Source organism: Heptranchias perlo, chromosome 18 (assembly GCF_035084215.1).
Source record: "Heptranchias perlo isolate sHepPer1 chromosome 18, sHepPer1.hap1, whole genome shotgun sequence".
Lineage (NCBI taxonomy): Eukaryota > Metazoa > Chordata > Chondrichthyes > Hexanchiformes > Hexanchidae > Heptranchias > Heptranchias perlo.
In genome coordinates, this window is record NC_090342.1 from 16,714,961 (window position 1) to 16,737,362 (window position 22,402).

The window sequence follows — 22,402 nt, forward strand, 5'->3', positions numbered from 1 at the left end:
TAAACAAACATCCTGTTTTGCATGGCCTCCAGCTTCAGCTTCTCCAATGCTACATGTCCTACCTCTGCCAACGATGTCTTTCTTTGGAGTCAAAGTTCAGAATGTAGCATGACCTATTCCTGTTCTTGAAGTCTCAATTCGATTGTGTGCTAGTTTCTGCTGCAGGAAGAGTGGGTTAGTGTGTGCCCAATTGAAGATGTGTGAAATAGCTTCGAATAATGTGCATATTGAGAGGAAGAAGCAGCAGGTGTGAGCTTTAGAGGGAAATCATTATAAGGGTGGTAGCAGGTGTAGAGAGTGTGAGTGCACGCACAAGGAGGTGTAGTGAAGTGTCCTGTTGTGATTGGAGAGGCTTGTAAAATGGAGGAGGAAAGGATTCCAATGCTGGGTCTAAAGTGTGGTGTTGCAGGGCTGTGTGGAGAATATGAGAGATGTGAAGAGGAGTCTTACCTTGGTAATTCCGGTAAGGTCATTACATTTCTTCTTGAATTGCAGCCAAGTTCTAGGAACTATGCTGCTGGCATTTAACCTACCCAGGAATCTCTCTACACTGCTGCTGGCTAATTTGCTGGGGCACCCATCGCCTATCTGAAGGAAAGAAGACATCCTTCCTATTTCTTACTTGCTCCATGAGGGCCTCCATGGGAGAATCAGGGTATGCTGGTCATCGTCATGCTACTGCCTCAGTAACATATTGTCCACTGGTAATTTTTGAACAGTGCACCTTCCCTTTAAAAGCTGCAGGCTACCTTTAAGTGACAGCAGGCTTGCTGGATTTTCTGCGCTCCCAGATGGTGAGCTGCCTATAAGCATTGGGCGGACAGAGTGGATGCCGCACCCACTGCCTTCCAATTTGTGGTACATAGCAAAACCACCCCCATTTTGACATCAGTAGAACTGTACTCATGTTTGAAATATGAAATCAGGCCTAGAAATTTGATCGCACCCTAAGTTCATAAACTGAAACTGATGGCAGCAATAAACCATCTAAATGGTCTAAGAAAAATTCAAAACCTAAACCTACTCAAATTACTTTAGGAGTTTGGCACTTTCCCAAAGCCTTTGCTGAAATCGATCCTCCGAGTGCTGGCCCTGACTATTCTGTGCCAAAGGGCTTTGTGAGTGACACAGGGAATGGTGCGATAATAGAAAACCTCAAGGGTTACATTCTATCATCCCATTCTCATTTAAGTGCTGCTGGTGGGTGGCAGGAGCACATCCTACGTTGGCAGGGTGAAAAACCCAGCCGACAAATACATGGGCAAGGACTTGGCAATCTAAAGCCAGTTTCCACTCATACTCTCCACTTTTGCCCTCATTTCCTAGTGCCCAGGGTTGCTAGGATGCAAATGATGAAAAATACATCGTATGACATATTCTTTGTCATTTATATCTAACTTTGAATATGCCCGGCCATATTAGCACAGCTGTATTCAGAGTCTCCTGTAACTTCTGGCTGAAAATTCCAGATGTAGTAATGGGGGCGGGGGGAGGATGACGGTGAAAGTGCTGACTGATTTCCTTCCCCTGTCCATTGGATGACTCCAGCAGAAAATCTTGGTTATGATGTCAGATGGGCAAACAAACACTACTGATGCATCCTGAGAAATTGTGAACAATGTGCTCCGACTGCGAGGCCTGCCTTCGGTTTACAGTAAAACGATCAAGTCCAAACTCAGTTTTTGAGAGAGGCTGAGATGTTAAACCAAGGCCTTGTCTGCCCTCTGAGGTGTACATAAAAGATCCATGGCAGTGTTACAGGGAGTTCTGCCGGTGTTCTGGCCAACATTTATCCCTCAACCAACACCACCAAAATGGAATGCCCAGTCATTGATCTCAAAGGCACAAAAGACAATCAATAGGTAAATTTAATTGCTATTGTTAAATATGTACTTTATTGATAATGTTATTTTGTTGAAAACCTTATTTTAGATGTTCGAAATTTCAGTTACTGAGGAAAAAAAATTGGTAGCCGAATTTCTTTAATGATGAATTCTCCCAACTGGTCATTCAGGATTGGTTGTTTCCTTAAATCCTTATAAGTATCTCACTGGCAGCTTTCCAGCTATTTTCCTTGCTTTTGATTGATACATTGCGACCTTTACAATTTTGTTTTCTGCTATTTTACTCTGAGCTAGTCAACAAAGTGTGATGGGGAATGTGTGGTGGCAAAAATGTGGCAATGGGAAGTCGTTGTGGTGAGTGGGAAGTGTGTGCCAGATGCAAGACTCTTCATATATTATAGATTGGGGGAGCATATTGGTTATTACGAGCATAAAGTTGGATGCATTAGCAATTATCAGCGTTCGTATTGTTTAAGAAAATTGAAAATTTCTGAATAAAATGGGCTGGAAATTGCTTTTAAAATAACGGAGAGTCTAACAGCATCACCATTATTAGTGGCGTAATTGAACAGCAAGTTCTGGCGACCGCACATGCGCAGTCAAACGCAGAAATCCGGAACTTGTTCTTCCTGGTTTGCCAGTGATGTGACAATGGAGGAGCGTGAACTTGCAGCTGGAACACGGTAAGTACCCACTAAAATAGACTAAAAAAGGTACGCTCAAATATATCAGGTCTAATTTTTAAAAAATTATTCGTTCATGGGATGTGGGTGTCGCTGGCGAGGCCGGCATTTATTGCCCATCCCTAATTGCCCTTGAGAAGGTGGTGGTGAGCCGCCTTCTTGAACCGCTGCAGTCCGTGTGGTGAAGGTTCTCCCACTAATCTAAGTTTTAACAGCGTGATAAGTCTTAATGACTGCCAAGCAACCATTCTGGCACCGAAAATTAAATTTAAAAAATGTGGAATCTCATTCATTGAGATTTTAATAGTTGTTGGACATAGAATCATAGAAAGTTACGGCACAGCAGGAGGCCATTCGGCCCATCGTGTTTGTGCCGGCCGAAAAAGAGCTATCCAGCTTAATCCCACTTTGCTGCACTAGGTCCGTAGCTCTGTAGGTTGTGGCACTTCAAGTGCACGTCCAAGTACTTTTTAAATGAGTTGAGGGTTTCTGCCTCTACCATCCTTTCAGGCAGTGAGTTCCAGACCCCCGCCTGGGTGAAAAGATTTCTCCTCAGCTCCCCTTTAATCCTTCTACCAATTACTTTAAATCTATACTCCCTGGTCACTGACCCCTCTGCTAAGGGAAATAGGTCTTCCCTATCCACTCTATCTAGTCCCGTCATAATTTTATATACCTCAATTAAATCTCCCCTCAGCCTTCTTTGTTCCAAAGAAAACAACCCCAGCCTATCCAATCTTTTCTCATAAGTAAAATTCTCCAGCCCTGGCAACATCCTCGTAAATCTCCTCTGTACCCCCTCTAGTGCAATCACATCTTTCCTATAATGCGGTGACCAGAACTGTATGCAGTACTTAAGCTGTGGCCTAACCAATGTTTTAAACAGTTCAAGCATAACCTCCCTGCTCTTATATTCCATGCCTCAGCTAATAAAGGAAAGTGTCCTGTATGCCTTTTTAACCATCTTATCCACCTGTTCTGCTACCTTCAGGGACCTGTGGACATGCACTCCAAGGTCTCTATGTTCCTCTACACCTCTCAGTATCCTCCCATTTATTGTGTATTCCCTTGCCTTGTTTGCCCTCCCCAAATGCATTACCTCACACTTCTCTGGATTGAATTCCATTTGCCACTTTTCTGCCCACCTGACCAGTCCATTGATATCTTCCTGCTGTCTACAGCTTTCCTCCTCACTATCAACCACACGGCCAACTTTTGTATCATCTGCAAACTTCTTGATCAAGCCCCCCACATTCAAGTCCAAATCATTAATATATACCACAAAAAGCAAGGGACCTAGTACTGATCCTTGCGGGACCCCATTGGAAACAGCCTCCCAATTGCAAGAACACCCGTCAACCATTACCCTTTGCGTCCTGCCACTGAGCCAATTTTGGATCCAACTAGCTACTATCTCTTGGATCCCTTGGGCTTTTGCTTTTACTTTTGTGACATTTGAAAAAAGATAATATTAAATTTTTTTTTACTTTTTCTTTCAATCTCTTTTATCTCTGTCTTTTAATTCGATATTTCTTACCCTCTCTTTATTTCAGTGTCTTTAACTGTTTTTACAATGATTTTACTGTTGTAGCTCTCACTTCATGGTTTTGACTCTTCACGGCCTGTCAACAATGCTGCAGCCTGATTGGTGGACGGGAGAGAGCAAGATCGTCTCATCGGCCACATAGGTCCTAGGTTCGCGGGAGTTAATGCCGGACTCTTTTCAGGTTCGCATTAGAGGAATTCCCGCAGTAAAGAGCTGTGGATACTCAGTTGTTGAGTATATTCAAGTCTGAGATCGATGGATATTTAGACTGTAAGGGAATCAAGGGATATGGGGATCGGGCGGGAAAGTGGAGTTGAGGTTGAAGATCAGCCATGATCTTATTGAATGGTGGAGCAGGTTTGAGGGGCCGTATGGCCAAATCCTGCTTCTATTTCTTATGTTCTTATGTTCTTAAAGGCCGCGGATACAATATGGGAAAGTTAGCACGTAAAGACGTGAGCACGGGTCATTCGCTGCTCACAGCAATTTCCAGCCCATTACTTACTATGTTTGGTTAAAAAAAGAGAAAGTGTTTTTGAATTATTAGGCAGGTGTATTAGTATTCATAGATGAATGAGCAGATGGCTTCTTGCAATATGTGAAGGTTGGAACGAATGCTACTAACTTCCTCTCCTCTGCCCCAAAGAGCTCAGAGCTACAATCTATGATCTTCCATGCTTGTGAATTTTGCTGTTTCTTTTTAGAGGGAAAGGAAAGCTGTCATGAGCCTTCTCTGTTAAATTCTATAATGTTTAACATTACTTGAAAGAAAGACCTTCATAATTCATGCACACTTAAAATATTTATGATTTGCACTTGGGGAACAAAATGGTATTGTACTTGCTCTTCTGCTGTTCTCTTATTACTTTCTGTCTAAAATATATTGACAATAATGAATTCAGGTAATAAACAGAAGGTTAAAAGTAATTAATATCCTTTGACATCACAAGGCAGAAAAACCATTTTGTGAAAGTCATCATAATTTAAAGATATAATATATACTGTCAGGTATGGCAGGCACAATCATTACTCAAAAAGAGTTCCATTAATAATGAAAGAAAATAATACTGTATTGCAGGTAGCAAATTCGGGGCCATTATCGAATTTGGGAGATGAAAGGTCATCGACCTGAAACTTTGGGGGAAAAGTTGGATAGGGCCTATTATTGGGTGGGGGTAGCACAATCCGCTATTTCCCCGTGCCCAATGGCCCCTGCGCAGGCAGGACGAGACTTTCGTCAGGCCTGAGGACTTACCTGCAAGCAGCGTTCCGAATCAGCGTTAAATGAGGATTCAGTGCATTTTGCACTTTCTACCAGCAGGGGGAGCCTCAATCTTGTAAACATAGAAACAGAAAATAGGAGCAGGAGTAGGCCATTCGGCCCTTCAACCCTGCTCCGCCATTCAAAATGATCATGGCTGATCCTTTATCTGAATACCATATTCCCGCTCTCTCCCCATACCCCTGATGCCTTCTGTGTCTAGAAATCTATCTATCTCCTTCTTAAATACATTCAGTGACTTGGCCTCCACAGCCTCCTGTGGTAGAGAATTCCACAGGTTGACTACCCTCTGAGTGAAGAAATTTCTCCTCACCTCAGTCCTAAATGTCCTACCCCGTATCCTGAGAATGTGACCCCCTCATTCTAGACTCCCCAGGGGAGGGGAAACTTCCTCCCTGCATCCAGTCTGTCTAGCCCTGTCAGAATTGTATACGTTTCAATGAGATCCCCTCTCATTCTTCTAAACTCTAGTGAATACAGGCCTGGTCAATCCAATCTCTCATCATACAACAGTCCTGCCATCCCAGGAATCAGTCTGGTGAACCTTCACTGCACTCCCTCTATGGCAAGGACATCCTTCCTTAGGAAAGGCAGGCTGTCTCTTAAAAATCTCTTAAAGGTAACTGGTACCTATTAGTCGCTGAAAATAACAGTCTGTTGTCTTCCCGGAGTCTGAACGGAGATCAGACATCACACATGCAAAACACAGATGCAGCTCCCATCCCTATGTTTACAAACTGATGAGTTATGTTATAAGGGTTGCGCACTACTAAATCTCACATCCTCCAATCTGCAATCCGACCTCACCAATCTGCCGATCTGAGTTTGTACCAAGTCTGTGAGAGTGCGTGAACCAAGGTTCACTAGAGGCCTTGGTGTAAGAGGTGGACAGAAGGATGGATATCCTATATCCGCAATGGGGGTGGGGGGGGCAAGATGCCCTCCAGACATACACCCAAAAGGCAGTGGGAGGTAGAGGGGGACAAAGTCAGGAAGTGCACAGCACCATGAACTTGGATGCAGTTCAGGAAGAAGTTCGATGCTTTGACATGAGTGGTCTAAGTGAGTGAGGTCAACTGTCAAGTGGCGTCTCCTAACAACTGCACCACTAGCCGCATCCACTGCTCCACGCATTACACCCCTATCACCCACACACCAACAAACTCTTTCCATCAGTACTCAACTCTTCCAGTCAGATGCTTCCTCTCACCCTTACACATTACCAATGTTGCAAGCCGCCCACCCACAACTCACAGGTTACACACACTGGCAGCTATTCAACCAAGACAGGCACATCACCCAGACACACGTCCCGCTTTCTTGCAGGAGAAGGTGGCACATATCAGGAGGCAGCAAGTGGCAGTAGTATGTAGCCCCTCGAGCTTGATCCACCATTCAATGAGATCATGGCAGACCTGTGACCTAACTCCATATACCTGCCTTAGCCCCATATCCCTTAATACCCTTGGTTCACAGAAATCTATCAATCGCAGATTTAGAATTCACAATTGAGCTAGCATCAGCTGCCGTTTGCGGAAGAGCATTCCAAACTTTTCCCACCCTTTGCATGTAGAAGCATTTCCTAACTTCACTCCTGCACGTCCTGGCTCTAAATGTTAGGCTATGTCCCCACGTCCTATTTTTCAAGCATAGGAGACCTCCAAAAACAGTTACAAATGTCTTGACAGCCAGAAGCAATAATCCAGCCACTAACCTGTAAATCCTGCATAGTCCCTTTAAATAGCGCTGATGGGTGTCCTCCAGGCACTCTAAGGCAAATTCAGATAGTCGGGGTTAAGACTGTGCATGAGTTGAGTGTTAAGTCCCAAAATGGTGTGTATCACTTTAAATCAGCATTGCACACTGATTGTATCCATTTTCTCCTTACTTTAGATGCTTCCGACGTTCGGCATTTTGCATGCGCTAACTCTTATACCAAGATGGCGTCCGGTGCACGTCACGCTGGAAACGTGCGTGCGCAGCGAAGACCGCCATCCTGGATGTCGGAGAGACCGTGTATTGCCGAAACAACGGGCACTACAGGCCCAATTTAACACCTGTTAACTCTGTTTCTCTCTCCATAGATTTTGCCTGACCTATTGAGTAAATCCAGCATTTTCTGTTTTGATTTCAGATTTCCAGCATCCACATTATTTTACATTTGATCTAATTTGGGAGGTTTGGATGATGATTATAAATTGTAAAAGCACCAATCTTGTGGTTAATTATGTCATCTTTAACTAGACCTGATAGAGGTACTCAAAATTATGAGGGGTTCTGATGAAGTAAATTGGGAAAATTTGGCCATGATTTTCAGAGACCTTATTGCCTGATTTCCATCAGCAATGGGATGTACGTGGGCGGAAAAACGGCTGGTGAGCCATTATGCTGACTCCCCACTGATTGCTGCTACCTCTGGGATTTTACAATGCAAGATACAACAGCAGCTGAATATAACCAGCCCAATTTATAATCATCATCATCTGAACCCCAAAATTAAATGATTCTAATGAGGTGGTAATAACACTATCCGTTATATTATCCAACATTACCGCATAGCAATCCTGAACGCTTGGCATGACTGTGTACAACAGGCATCCAGCATTGCCTTGGGAGGCAGCTCCTTAAATTTTAAATCTGTCCCTCACGCCCAAGAAGTGGAATCCATCATGAGGCAATCAAATCACTGCAGAGCCTCTGAAAATTGAACTTTTTCATATGAGGCTTTCGTTTTGTCACAGCCCTGGAGACCCTTGCTCCCTTTAACCTTGCATAGGAACCTGAGACCTCGTTAGCACTGATTTTACCCCCCCCCCCCCCGCCACCCTGGCAGATAGATGGCTGGGAGCTCACTGACAAAAATGCAGATTTGGCTAACCAATCGATACGGGTCCTTAGGCCTCATTTTAATAAGTCCGCCAAGCTGCCATCACCTACTGCCTGTCCCCAGGAAGCTTGCTGGAGAAGCGGTGGTCAACTTAAGGCTGCTGAGACCCTGGCAGCAGCCCTCAGCTAAGTGCTTGTGGAGGTGGGTGGAAGGAGAATGAGAGGGAAGGGATCCTAGGCTGGCAGAAACCCTTTCGAGTTCCGTGGAGCAGGGAGGAACGCTCCTGCTCCTTTCACCACTACATGAAGGTTTTTTTTAACAAAGAAATACCGTTTTTTGCTGGTGGCTGCTTGTTAGGCCGCATCTACTCCTTGAAAAACCAAGGAATGTTGGCTGGCGCCTCCTCTGCTCAGGGCAGCGCAATTTCAGGAGGAGGTCCTTAAATAGGTGTTAGGCCCTTTATAAACATGTTTCCGATGCTGTCCGGGTGCACCTCTGTTCTCCCATTTTCCGCCCAGAAAACGGGAACAACGAGATTCAATTTCTACTCCAATGATTCTATTACAATCTTATAACATACTCCTAACCATCCATTATTTTAAAAATATGCAGAATAAAAAAGAACATATAGACAACATTATCTTCCATTACCATTGTAACATTTTCTTTCACTTGCAGGGCAACTTTTAGTGTTTGAATTTTATTAAAAGGCAATATATTGAACCATCAATGGGAAATGGGGAGTCGTAGAGATTGCAGAATTAATAGTCTAATAATGGGATGCATCCAGAAAAAGTACTTACCTTGAAACAAAGTAGCAATTCCCTTATTTCTTTTATCTCTCTTACTGAGAAGGTGGTCTAAATATCTAATACTTCCCTACTAGTTCCCTTTGCACGAGTCTAAACTCTCTTCATACAATATTAATTGTGAACTTTAAGTCACGGAAAGCAATTTTAAAATAAATTAGGAAAAAAATGGCATTTTCTAAACATTAAATGAACTGAGCTATTCATTTTGCCATGAAACATTTCTGAAACTATTACATTTTTTTCTGCTTCAACAAATAGAATGCAATTTTTTTGGGTCAGGTTATCACTACTTCAAAACATTGTAACAGAGCACAACGGCTTTCTGAAGAGGAATTCAATACAGTATTGCACAGTACAACTGCTTACATGCATGATGCACAAAAGAATATCACCTGTTCACCCATTGTGCATGAAGGATACTGTCTCCTTATTTTTTGCTGACAGTAGCAGAACTTTCCTAACATAGGAAGTAGTTGATTTTTAAGTGTATGTAGACAGGTTTTAGCATTAATATGTCCTTGCTGCAGTCTCGTTTTTACAGTTTAAGCGCCATCACTGTCTGATATGCTGGAAGAAAAGTACTTCTCTACTGATGATTTAATGCAGTATTGTCACATAGAAGTACCAGGAAAACTTGCATACTTGTACTATTTCCTATTGTCCCCTACACATGCAGGCCGTTCACCACTACCTTTCCCCTTCAATCAGGAATACAGCACATCTGACTTCTCTACAAACATTATTGACTCCCCATAATAAGCTAAAAGGGAACTTGGTTCAAGTGAGGGGGAAACCAGATAACACCTTTTTTTCTAATGCCTCTAACCAAGATTAAACATCTTAGCCTAATTGTTTTGCTTTTGGCATAGTCCAGAGCTGGATGGCTGTTTGGCAGGTTTTAGACAAACTCAAATGGAAGTGCTGCTGTTTGCACCCAAATTTCAATGGTCAACTCATCAGCATGGCTTCAGGTGCAGATTTGGATGCAGGTAGACAGCACACCACGGGGCGCCTGCTCATTATAGAACTCGCCTGATTTGTATTCCATTGAAAATCTACCCCAACTAGTGGCAGTGGAAAATTGCATCTAAGTGAAAGTTAAAGGCATGTGTCACAATAGGGGGATACAAATTCTGGAAGTTATTGAAGAGTCTCAAAAGGCATCTCAACCCATTGAGGTGGATTTTCGGCGTGACGTCGCTGATCAGCTGCCCATTATAGAAACTGCCCAATTTTCATTTGCATTGAAATCAATGGAAATTAAATTTGAATGGTTTCTATAATGGGCGGCTGATCCACAATGCAAATTTTACACCCAGGTGGCAAGTTGAAAAATTCATCCCATTGTGCCTATGCCAGGTTCAAGGGTCAGGGGACTAAGACAAGCAAACATGAAGGTAAAGGAAACACAAGGTGCACGTATGCGTCTGCAGGCAAATGACAGAGCAGCCCAGCAAAAGAGTCTCCATTTGAAGGCTGCAATGGGCGGTTGCAAAAGAGGTTGGTCTCTCTAACACTCTATGGCACTATCACCGTAGATCAGCATTGCAGCATGTCTGCAAAGACATGGAGCCAAGTTTCAGGCCACACCTGACCATTGCTGACACTGCATGTGCCAGCAGAATGCTACTTCATAGCTCCAGGTTTCTTTGTAATAGATGTGCCTGCCTCTGTACGGTTTTGATTGCTACTTGCATCCATGAACACTTGCAAGGTTTCCATGTTTTATACTTTGGGTGCATTTACGCAACAACCTTGTAGCATAAATACACCCTTTGTAGTAGCATAAATTATCCCTTTGTTGTAGCATAAATACACCCTTTGTTGTAGCATAAATACACCCTTTGTTTTACCATAACTAATTTTTCAAACTGAGCATTAATGTTATGATCTCATCTCTTATTCTGCTTAATTAAATGTTCTGTTCTGAACTTAGGTAGTTCATAGTATAAGATTACTTCAGTATTGTTTTGCAAATTTTTCTGTTTTTTTTTCAATGAGTTCTCAAACATGTGCATTGACATATATATTTTAGAAAGCCATTGTTCATTTTGATTGCATGGTGCTGGTGGGCAGGCACATTAATACATCTAGGTTTCATGGCATGACAGTGCTTGCACTGGGAGTAATACAGTTCAAGGGGTTGAGGTAGTTTGTTTGCTCCTGGTCTCTGGGGATTAATTGGATCTGGGAATGTGGAGTGGAGGGGAAGGAGTGGCCTTGGCTACTAGCAGTCATTGTTGTTGTCAATGTGGCGGAATGAGGACAGTTTATACTGAATTAGTCTCCAAGAATGGGCTTTAGACTGCTTGATGTTTCTCCAGTTCCACTTGAAAACTGTACAACACAATTATTCTGATTGGAATATATCCCACGTGTGCTTTAGTCACGTAATTGCAGTGAGGTGGGCTGCACTTCATCAGAGGGGGTGAGAGGCCATTTTGCAGCTAATGTCTAGAGCTGTGATAGGGTATCCTTACTCTCTAGTGGGTAGGCTCACCAAGCATTGGAATTACAAGATTAGTCATTTTTTTTGGTTCTTTGGACCGCTGTTCAATATGGCTGCATGCAGCAACAGGACTAGAACATGTGTCGGAGGTTGTAATTATGGCCACAGCCCATCCAGCAGTCATCTGGTTTGGAGCAATGAAATTTGTGGAATTTGTGTGGAGGTCATGATATAATCTTGAGTTGGCCTCCATACAGTTTATTGCGATAATGATTGAGGGTCTGTCTCCATACTTCCTGTCATTCCTCCTCCCTTAACAGATGGGCAGGCTTCTTTCCAGTTTTCTGACCAGGCTTTGACATGCAGATGAGTATAATGCACAGGGTGGAGATGTGTTTGTAGGACACTGTTGGGGAGCAGAGGAAAAATTCCAAGGGAGTTGGCTCACACCGAATATTGCAAATTGTTGAATTCAGGAGGTACAGCCTCATGGAAGTAATGGTAGTAGTTGTGCTAGAGGAGGTGAAATTTGAAGGCTAATTGGTTGAAGGGCATAATCAGGCCCTCATGGAGAAGTTGACCATGAATAGATTGACCATGCCAGGCTCTGAGGTATGCACACCTTTCTCCAGTTTTAATGTGATTATTCGTACATCTCTCTGGTTTATGCTCTCTTGACAAGGACTTGAATAAAATTAGAATCAAACATATAAAGTAAAGAAAATCTTAGGTGGAGTTTTAATCTCCTGTTAATACTTTTGTTTGGAGTTGCTTCGAATGTATGTCCTTGTAGGACTGAATGGCACAAATTTTCTGAAATAGTAATTAATGAAGCTTTTGCCAACATTCTTAATTGAATGCAACATCATAGCCTAAAGAAAATAATGAACAATTAAGCATAACTTCACGCAACGTGTCATGACACATTGCTCACTTATTTTGATATTTAATATTTTGATGATATAACAGAAAAACAGCATGCTTTCTTGAGCCTTCTATATGGAACAATATTAATTAAATGTTTATTGCTCCAAAACAAACTATAATTTTGCAATAGGAATTATAATACTGCTATTAATTATGTCCAAACTGTATTATATTTGGTGGTACTGCTCATCTAAATTATTATTCTTCCTGTCAGTTCAATTTCATGAATATGAACTTATCTATTTTTGAACCGTTCCTGTTCTGTACTTTTTACTAGAACTATGCAGCATCTCTGGCTTGGAAACAGGATTAAATAGTACAGTTACATGTTCAATTAATTTTATTTAAATTAAAATCTTTTTTTTTTCATCAGCAGTATAGTAATGAAAAGAATATAATTTATTTCTTAGGTTTATAACTTGGTTTCATCCAACCACTATACTGGAACTAATTCGAGATAAACAGCTTACTGCCCCAATAGTGCAACAAATCAGGAGTCCGTATACTTGTGTAAAGTGTGGCTTGTTAATAAGTCATTCTGCTTTTTTCCTTTATAAATGCAGAAAAGGAAGTCTAGATGGAATTGTAGAGTTGCACTATTCCCCTGAAATCATGCCAGAATCTCTCACAAAGAAACATATCTAAAGTAAGATAAATTTGTTCCTCCATGAATGACTCGCTGAGCTCCATTGGCACAATATAACCCTTTTGGCCAGAGCAAGCAATGAGTCTTCGAGACTGCTGCTGCCCGACTCCACATTCAGATAAGTATTTTTTTAACAACTTACCTTTTTGGTGGTGATCTTCGGTGTTCCATTTAAGAAGTTATCAAGTGTCTCAACAACAGAAAACAAAGCAGCAAAGTAGAGCATAGATCAGTTTGACAAGATTGGAAGGCTGATTTTGCAATGCCAGCACAAGTGTTACTGAGATCACAGCGTGAGGTTGAGGAACGTAATGGCAGATTTTGCTAGGTCAATTCATTTCCATCATTGGAATATGCTCCCTGTTGAGACAATCCATCCCCCCCCCCACCCTTTCACGATGATGAGGCCCTTGACATATTGCTGGAGGAGGTGCAACAAATTTAGATTGCCATCTGTTGTGCCAAGGGGCACCCTCCTTTGAGGGTCAATATGAAACAGGTGTAGTATGAGGTGGCTGACTGAGTCAACGTGCTCTCCCACTTCCACAGGTCATTGGAGCAGAGGAGGAAGAAATTGTCAGGGATCAAGAAGAATGCAATGACACAAGAGTACCCAGAGTGTGTTTAACTCAAACTACGTGCTCTTGACATGCATATCACAAACACTTTAAAGCAACCTGCTTTGCATTAGCCAGGCAGCACTGTTCACAAACTTTAAACTCTTTAACTCATGCACGTCTATGCCCATATGACTGCAGATTACACTTTGCAGCTAGCAGTGAAATACACATGTAATGTTGCAAATAAATGTTGCATTCGGGGCCCCAATGCACACAGCCATCTGAAGCTACTTGCCTGCTGCATTATCCTGCATTCACACAAAGTGAGATGAAGACTGGCCACTGTTTGCTTTTCCAATTGGTAATAATGTGACATAACTTGAGTGTTTTGTCCACGGTGTATTTTTGCTCTGTCCTTTCGTTAGAAAATGAAATAGTTTATTTTTATAAGAAACCTTTTGGGAGACATGCATTCATTGAGCTTCAGTCTACTGATCTTAATGGATGATATGCAGCTATAGATATATGCCTTCGGCTGCCTAGGCCCTAAGCTCTGGAATTTTCTCCCTAAACCTCTCCACAGATATAAACTGGGAAAAGACTGAAAGAAAAGAATGAGATGTCAGTTTGGACAAAAAAAATCAAAGGAAAAGGAATGGCATTAAATATGAACAAAAAAAAATCAAGTGCATTTATTGCAATGTTGGAAATAAACTGAGGTAATTAGAAGCAATTATGTCACAGGAAGATATAAATTTAATAAATTTAATAGAACAATAGAAACTAGGGTATGATAAAAATAAGAAAGAATAGGAGAAAATAAGGAATGAGGTTAAGAAAGACGTACAAAAGCAAGGAAGATGAGGAGAGAATCTCAGAAATTACTAACAAGAGCTGCGTCAACTGTGGCTTAGTTGGTAGCACTCTCAGTCAGAGGTTGTGGGTTCACGTCCCACTCCAGAAACTTTAAACATGTAATGCATGCTGACACTACAGCACTGAGGGAGTGCTACATTGTCAGAGGTGCCACCTTTTGGATGAGACCTTAAACCAAGGCCCCTGTCTGCCCTCTCGGGTGGATGTAAAAGATCCCATGGCACTATTCGAAGAAGAGCAGGGGAGTTCTCCCTGGTGTCCTGGAAAAATATTTATCCCTCAGCCAACATTGCTAAAACAGATTACCTGGTAATTATCACATTGCTGTTTGTGGGACCTTGCTGAGTGCAAATTGGCTGCCACATTTCCTACATTACAATAGTGACTACACTTCAAAAGTACTCCATTGATTGTAAAGTGCTTTGGGAAGTCCCGAAGTTGTGAAAGGCGCTATATAAATGCAAGTCTTTCTTTCTTTTTTAAAGTATTCTGCAAATATATCAGTATGGGGCTAAGGCATCATATAGAGTTATGTCACAGATCAAGCATGATCTCATTGAATGGCAGAACAGGCTCAAGGGGCTAAATGGCCTACTCCTGTTCCTATGTTCCTATAGTAAAGTTTCAATACTCTACCCAGAGTGGGCTGGCTAGCCGATAGGCAACAGTGGCAGAGGTGTTTGACAAAACTATTAGGATTTTTTGAGGGTGTAACTAGCAGGGTAAATAAAGGGGAAACCAGTGGATGTAGTATATTTGGATTTACAAAAGGCATTCGATAAGGTGCCACATAAAAGATTCTTACACAAGATTAGGGCTCATGGGGCTGGGAGTAATATATTAGCATGGACAGAGGATTGGTTAACGGACAGAAAACAGAGAGTATGACTAAACGGGTCATTTTCCGATTGGCAGGTTGTAACTAGTGGGGTGCCACAAGGATCAGTGCTTTTTTTTATTCGTTCATGGGATGTGGGCATCGCTGGCGAGGCCGGCATTTAGCCAGCCTCAGCTGTTTACAATATATATCAATGACTTAGATGAGGGGACCGAGTGTAATGTATCCAAGTTTGCTGATGATACAAAGCCAGGTGGGAAAGCAAGCTGTCAAGAGGAAGCAAAGAGGCTGCAAAGGGATATAGACAGGTTAAGTGAGTGGGCGAGAAGGTGGCAGATGGAATATAATGTGGGAAAATGTGAAATTATTCACTTTGGTAGGAAGAATAGAAATGCAGAATATTTTTTAAAAGGTGAGAGACTAAGAAATGTTGGTAGTCATAGGGATTTGGGTATCCTTGTACACGAATCACAAAAAGTTTACATGGAGGTACAGTGAGCAATTAGGAAGGCAAATGGTGTGTTAGCTTTTATTGCAAGTAGGTTGGAGTATAAGAGTAAGGAGGTCTTGCAATTATATAGGGCTCTAGTGAGACCACACCTGGAGTTCTGTGTACAGTTTTGGTCTCCTTACCTAAGGAAGGATTCACTTGTCTTAGAGGCAACGAAAGTTCACTAAATTGATTCCTGGGATGAGAAGGTTGTCCTATGAGGAGTGATTGTGTAGAATGGGCCTATATTCTCTGGAGTTTAGAAGAATGAGAGGTGATCTCGTTGAAATGTATAAAATTCTTAGAGGCTTGACAGGGTAGATGCTGAGAGGCTGTTTCCCCGGCTGGAGAGTCTAGAACTAGGGATCATAGTCTCAAGATAAGGGGTTGACCATTTGGGACAGAGATGAGGAAATATTTCTTCACTCAGAGGTTTGTGAATCTTTGGAATTCTCTACCCCAGAGGGCTGTGGATGCTGAGTCGTTGAGTATATTCAGGACTGAGATCAATAGATTTTTGGACACTAAGGGAATCAAGGGATATGGGGATAGGGTGAAAAAGTGGAGTTGAGATAGAAGATTAAGCATGATCTTATTGAATGGCAGAGCAGACTTGGCCTACTCCTGCTCCAATTTCATATGTTCTTATTTTCTTATAAGTTTACATTTCAAGAGCATCTCTAGAGTTTAAGATGTTAATTTGTCTGTAGCAAAATAATTTTTGTTAACAGATTTAGAATAACATTTCTAAAGGATTGTATGATTGAAGCAGACAAAAATTGCTCCCTTGAGAACACTGAGAAAAATTTCAGAAAATCAATTTTTCTCCTGATTATGACAAGGCATTCTTTCCTCTGTGAATTCTAATACAGTGATGAGCATTATATGTAGTAGTTGAAAGTAATTATCAAGACTGTTAAAGCTACTTATTGTTCTGTGGATAAAGAAAAGTAACAAAATAGCCCATTAGGCGATGAGTCCAATTAGGCCCATTATGATTAGTGAGGACATTAAAGTGCGTAGAAATTATATAACAGATTCAGACTTCAAGCTATGATTGATAAAACAAGGGAGTTGATAGAGAATTGGAATCACAGGGTCATGCCAAGTTTTGGTGTACTCTCTAATACTTGCTAATGAAGTAGGGACTATTACATTAAAAAGTAACATTTAGTGAATTGGAATCACAGGATCATGCCAAGTTTTGGTGTACTTTCTAATACTTGCTAATCAAATAGGGACAATTACATTAAAAACTAACATTCTTAATTTTACAAGAAGGTATTTGTGGAACATTTATTTATCTTTAATCAAATTCAAATTACACAAATACATTTAAAAAGTACAGTGGCAAATTCTTATGGGAGATGTGCTGTTCACTACACCAACCGAAACCTTCTTTATGTGTAAAAGTAGTGCAGTCAGTATAAAAAAAAATCGAGAATAAACTACTGATGATGAACCAGTGTATAATATAAATCAGAGTTAATCAATATTCTAAGACTCAGTGCTAGAGGATAAATTAAACAATGAGTCAACTTTCAGTAAATGTGCCCATGAACATCGAAAAGTTACTCCAATAATGCCACTCAGCATTTTTATAATGTCAATGTATACATTGCTTAGGTTTGTGGCAATTAACAATAAAGCCTTGTGCATTAATATAGCTTCTGCAAAAAGCACAATTAGGTATCAATTCATTGTGTGTTTGGATTATTAACCCTTTAACTAAGGGATGAAACTCATATTTTAATGCAAAATGGGAGAATGACAGTATTTCCCCCGTGATTAATAGTCCTCTAACAAAATTGGATTCCCAGAAATCTCCTCTTTCAAAGCTAAGCAGTCCTGTGATTTTGTTTGTACATCATTAATTACAGAGAAAAACAGACATTCTTCTGTTTTTCATTAAAAGAGGCATATCATCTTGGATTCTAGAATTCAGCTAAAAGTAGCCATGATTTCTTACAAAGACCAAAAGTACATGTAATGTGCAATTTTGCAACTGCTTGTTATCATGGCGAGTGAGTACACATTCGTAAAGTCAGTTCTGTATTGTCTGGCGGTCTGGAGATCATTGGGAAAATGTTAGCAATACATGCTCCCAATGTGGAGAGCATATCAGGAAAAGAACAACAATATTTTGCATTTATATCGTGCTTTTAATGTAGAAAAATGTCCCAAGGAGCTTGACAGAGGCCTAATCAGACAGAAATGGATGCTGAGTCAAAGAAGGAGATATTGGAAGGGGTGACAAAAAGCTTGGTCAAAGAGATGGGGTTCAAGGTGGGTCTTAAAGTAGGAGAGAGAGGTGGAGAATTGGAATGGTTTAGGGGGTATGGGGCTTAGACAGTTGAAAGCATGGGCGCTAATGGAGGGGTGAAGGGAGGGGGTGTACAAGAGGTCAGTGTCAGAGAAATGGAGAGTTGTGGGGGCAGGGGGGGTTTGTAAGGCTGGAGGAGGTTACAGGGACAGGGAAGGGCATGGCCATGAAGGGATGATGAAAATTTTAAATTGGAGGCGTTGGCAGACCAGGAATCAATGTAGGTCAGCAAGGACAGTAGTGATGGGTGAGTGGAATTTGCTGCAGCAGAGGATACAGGCAGCAAATTTTTGTATGAGCTGAAGTTTACAGAGCTTGGAGGATGAGAGGCTGGCCAGTACAGCATTGGAATAGTCGAGTCTAGAGGTGACTAAGGCATGGATGAGAGTTTCAGCAACAGATGGGTTGAGGCAGAGGTGGAGATGGGCAATGTTATGGAGGTGGAAGTAGGCAGTCTTTGAGATGGAGAGGATATGGGGTCAGATGCTCAGCTCGGGGTCAAATAAGATGCTGTGGTTGTGAATAGCCTGGTTCAACCTGAGACAGTGGCCGGGGAAAGGATGGAATCTGTGGCATGGGTAAGGAATTTGGTGGGGGACAAAGAAGATGTGGGGTAACTTCCTATAGCCAAAATAGGGCACAGTGAATTTCAGTGCCAATAGACCTAAATTATTTGTGATATACATATACATGAACAATATACATTTGTGACCCACATATGCGTTCAAAGAGAAAGCACAATTTTTATGCGGTTATTGGAACTTACTTTGAGTACTGTTATTGGAAAATATTGCAACACAGACGGCTTTTTATTTATTGACAACTTAGTCAATGTGGTGATTTTCCAAAGAAAATAAACTATTTGTTTATCTATTATTATGCAACCAGAGGAATTCAGATTTTGTGATCTGTTTGTGGCCACATAATTGATCAAAAACATGATACTCGCATGATGGCATCAAATAAACTGAAAAATCAAAGTGAGAAAAATTACAAAATTGAGTACATACGAAAGGTGTACACCTAGAGCATTAACTCATCTTACACCTGGAGCATTAACTCATCTTACACCTGGAGCATTAACTCACCTTACACCTGGAGCATTAACTCATATTAAACCTGATGCATTAACTCATCTTACACCTGGAGCATTAACTCATCTTAAAACGGATGCATTAACTCACCTTACACCTGGAGCATTAACTCATCTTACACCTGGAGCATTAACTCATCTTACACCTGGAGCATTAACTCATCTTAAACCTGAAGCATTAACTTACCTTACACCTGAAGCATTAACTCACCTTACATCTGAAGCATTATTTCACCTTAAACCTGAAGCATTATTTCACCTTACACATGAGGCAGTAACTTACCTTACACTTGAAGCATTAACTCACCTTACACCTGGAGCATTAACTCACCTTACACCTGGAGCATTAACTCATCTTACACCTGGAGCATTAACTCATATTAAACCTGATGCATTAACTCATCTTACACCTGGAGCATTAACTCATCTTAAAACTGATGCATTAACTCATCTTACACCTGAAGCATTAACTCACCTTACACCTGAAGCATTAACTCACCTTATACCTGAAGCATTAACTCACCTTATACCTGAAGCATTAACTCACCTTACACCTGAAGCATTAACTCACCTTACACCTGGAACATTAACTCACCTTACACTTGAAGCATTAACTCACCTTACACCTGGAACGTTAACTCTCCTTACACCTGAAGCATTAACTCACCTTACACCTGGAACGTTAACTCACCTTACACCTGAAGCATTAACTCACCTTACACCTGGAACGTTAACTCTCCTTACACCTGAAGCATTAACTCACCTTACACCTGAAGCATTAACTCACCTTACACCTGAAGCATTAACTTACCTTACACCTGAAGCATTAACTCACCTTACACCTGATGCATTAACTCACCTTACACCTGTTGCATTATTTCACCTTACACCTGAAGCATTAACTCACCTTTCACCTGAAGCATTAACTCACCTTACACCTGAAGCATTAAATCACCTTACACATGAAGCATTAACTCACCTTACACCTGAAGCATTAACTCACCTTATACCTGAAGCATTAACTCACCTTTCACCTGAAGCATTAACTCACCTTACACCTGAAGCATTAACTCACCTTACACATGAAGCATTAACTCACCTTACACCTGAAGCATTAACTCACCTTACACCTGAAACATTAACTCTCCTTACACCTGAAGCATTAACTCATCTTACACCTGATGCATTAATCAACATACACCTGAAGCATTATTTCACCTTACACCTGAAGCATTAACTCTCCTTACACCTGAAGCATTAACTCACCTTACAGCTGATGCATTAACTCACCTTACAGCTGAAGCATAAACACATCTTATACCTGAAGCATTAACTCATCTTACACCTGGAGCATTAACTCATCTTACACCTGGAGCATTAACTCATCTTACACCTGGAGCATTAACTCACCTTACACCTGGAGCATTAATTCATATTAAACCTGATGCATTAACTCATCTTACACCTGGAGCATTAACTCATCTTAAAATGGATGCATTAACTCACCTTACACCTGGAGCATTAACTCATCTTACACCTGGAGCATTAACTCATCTTACACCTGATGCATTAATCAACATACACCTGAAGCATTATTTCACCTTACACCTGAAGCATTAACTTTCCTTACACCTGAAGCATTAACTCACCTTACAGCTGATGCATTAACTCACCTTACAGCTGAAGCATAAACACATCTTATACCTGAAGCATTAACTCATCTTACACCTGGAGCATTAACTCATCTTACACCTGGAGCATTAACTCATCTTACACCTGGAGCATTAACTCACCTTACACCTGGAGCATTAATTCATATTAAACCTGATGCATTAACTCATCTTACACCTGGAGCATTAACTCATCTTAAAATGGATGCATTAACTCACCTTACACCTGGAGCATTAACTCATCTTACACCTGGAGCATTAACTCATCTTACACCTGAAGCATTAACTCACCTTACACCTGAAGCATTAACTCTCCTTACAGCTGATGCATTAACTCACCTTACAGCTGAAGCATAAACGCATCTTATACCTGAAGCATTAACTCATCTTACACCTGGAGCATTAACTCATATTAAACCTGATGCATTAACTCATCTTACACCTGGAGCATTAACTCATCTTAAAATGGATGCATTAACTCACCTTACACCTGGAGCATTAACTCATCTTACACCTGGAGCATTAACTCATCTTACACCTGAAGCATTAACTCTCCTTACACCTGAAGCATTAACTCACCTTACACCTGAAGCATTAACTCATCTTACACCTGGGGTAGGATTTGTTTCTCTTCATATGCAGTGCAGGACATTAGTGTTTGAAATTGTTCATCAAATTCTATTGGTTAACAATCACATCAATCATTGTTGAGACTTTACATAAGGTAAAGACAGCCAGCAGATCTGCTAAATATTCATATTAGGTATCTCAAGCTAGTGTTCTCAAAGGAACTTGCACAGGCCCAAGGTTAAAGACCACCATCAGAACCCCTTGTAAAAATTAAACAGTTACAAAGAATTACAGTTAACATTAACATTCTGTTGTTCCATGCTTTCCCATAAGATTGCTCAAAGTTAGTTCTCTTTTCCTGTCAACAACCCAGAAGGTTAGTTCATTCTATTTGAAAACAGATTGGGAATTGTTATTGGGACCTTCAGAATGATGGAGTTCCATTAGCACTGAAATGAAGAAATTGATAGTGCAACACATTTTGGAAAGTAATTTATTCAGTAGAAGGTGAACTTGACAATTTGAGTAATGAGTACGAACAACACATTATAGAGACAGAATGGTATTAATTATTCAGCACTGTCTACACAAATTATATAATTCTTCACTTCATTCTAGTATGAGGCAGTTGTTATATTATTAAGTTTTTTACTCGGGAGAAGTCATTTCCCAACTTTGTCCAAGAAGTCTTGCCCACCCAGAGTGCAAATTAGAAATTTATGCATACGTTTTGTATGGTTTTATGATCATTTTGATGGAAGGTCATGTACAGCATGCATTTCAATTTTCAACATACACTCCCAATGGGTGAAGCTCCCTGCCAGGAGCACAAAGTTGCAAATGACCACTTCATTTTTCTCAAGTGAGTGTATCAGGCAACTGCTGCAGGTGAGCTTTACTCTATGTGATTTAGAATGTGCTTTTATCTGGTCAATATCTAGGTAATTTGTAGTGAAGCCAGAGATC

General features: G+C 41.0%; 1 protein-coding gene across 1 annotated transcript; it reads left to right on the plus strand.

Annotated features, from left to right (window-relative positions):
- The first annotated feature begins 2,435 nt into the window (after positions 1–2,435).
- On the plus strand, positions 2,436–20,433 carry LOC137334915 (mucin-3A-like). The gene is made up of 2 exons (XM_068000002.1): positions 2,436–2,527; positions 19,131–20,433. Exons 1-2 carry the CDS (start codon positions 2,436–2,438, stop codon positions 20,431–20,433), a joined length of 1,395 nt encoding a protein of 464 aa, XP_067856103.1.
- The last annotated feature ends 1,969 nt before the right edge of the window (positions 20,434–22,402 follow it).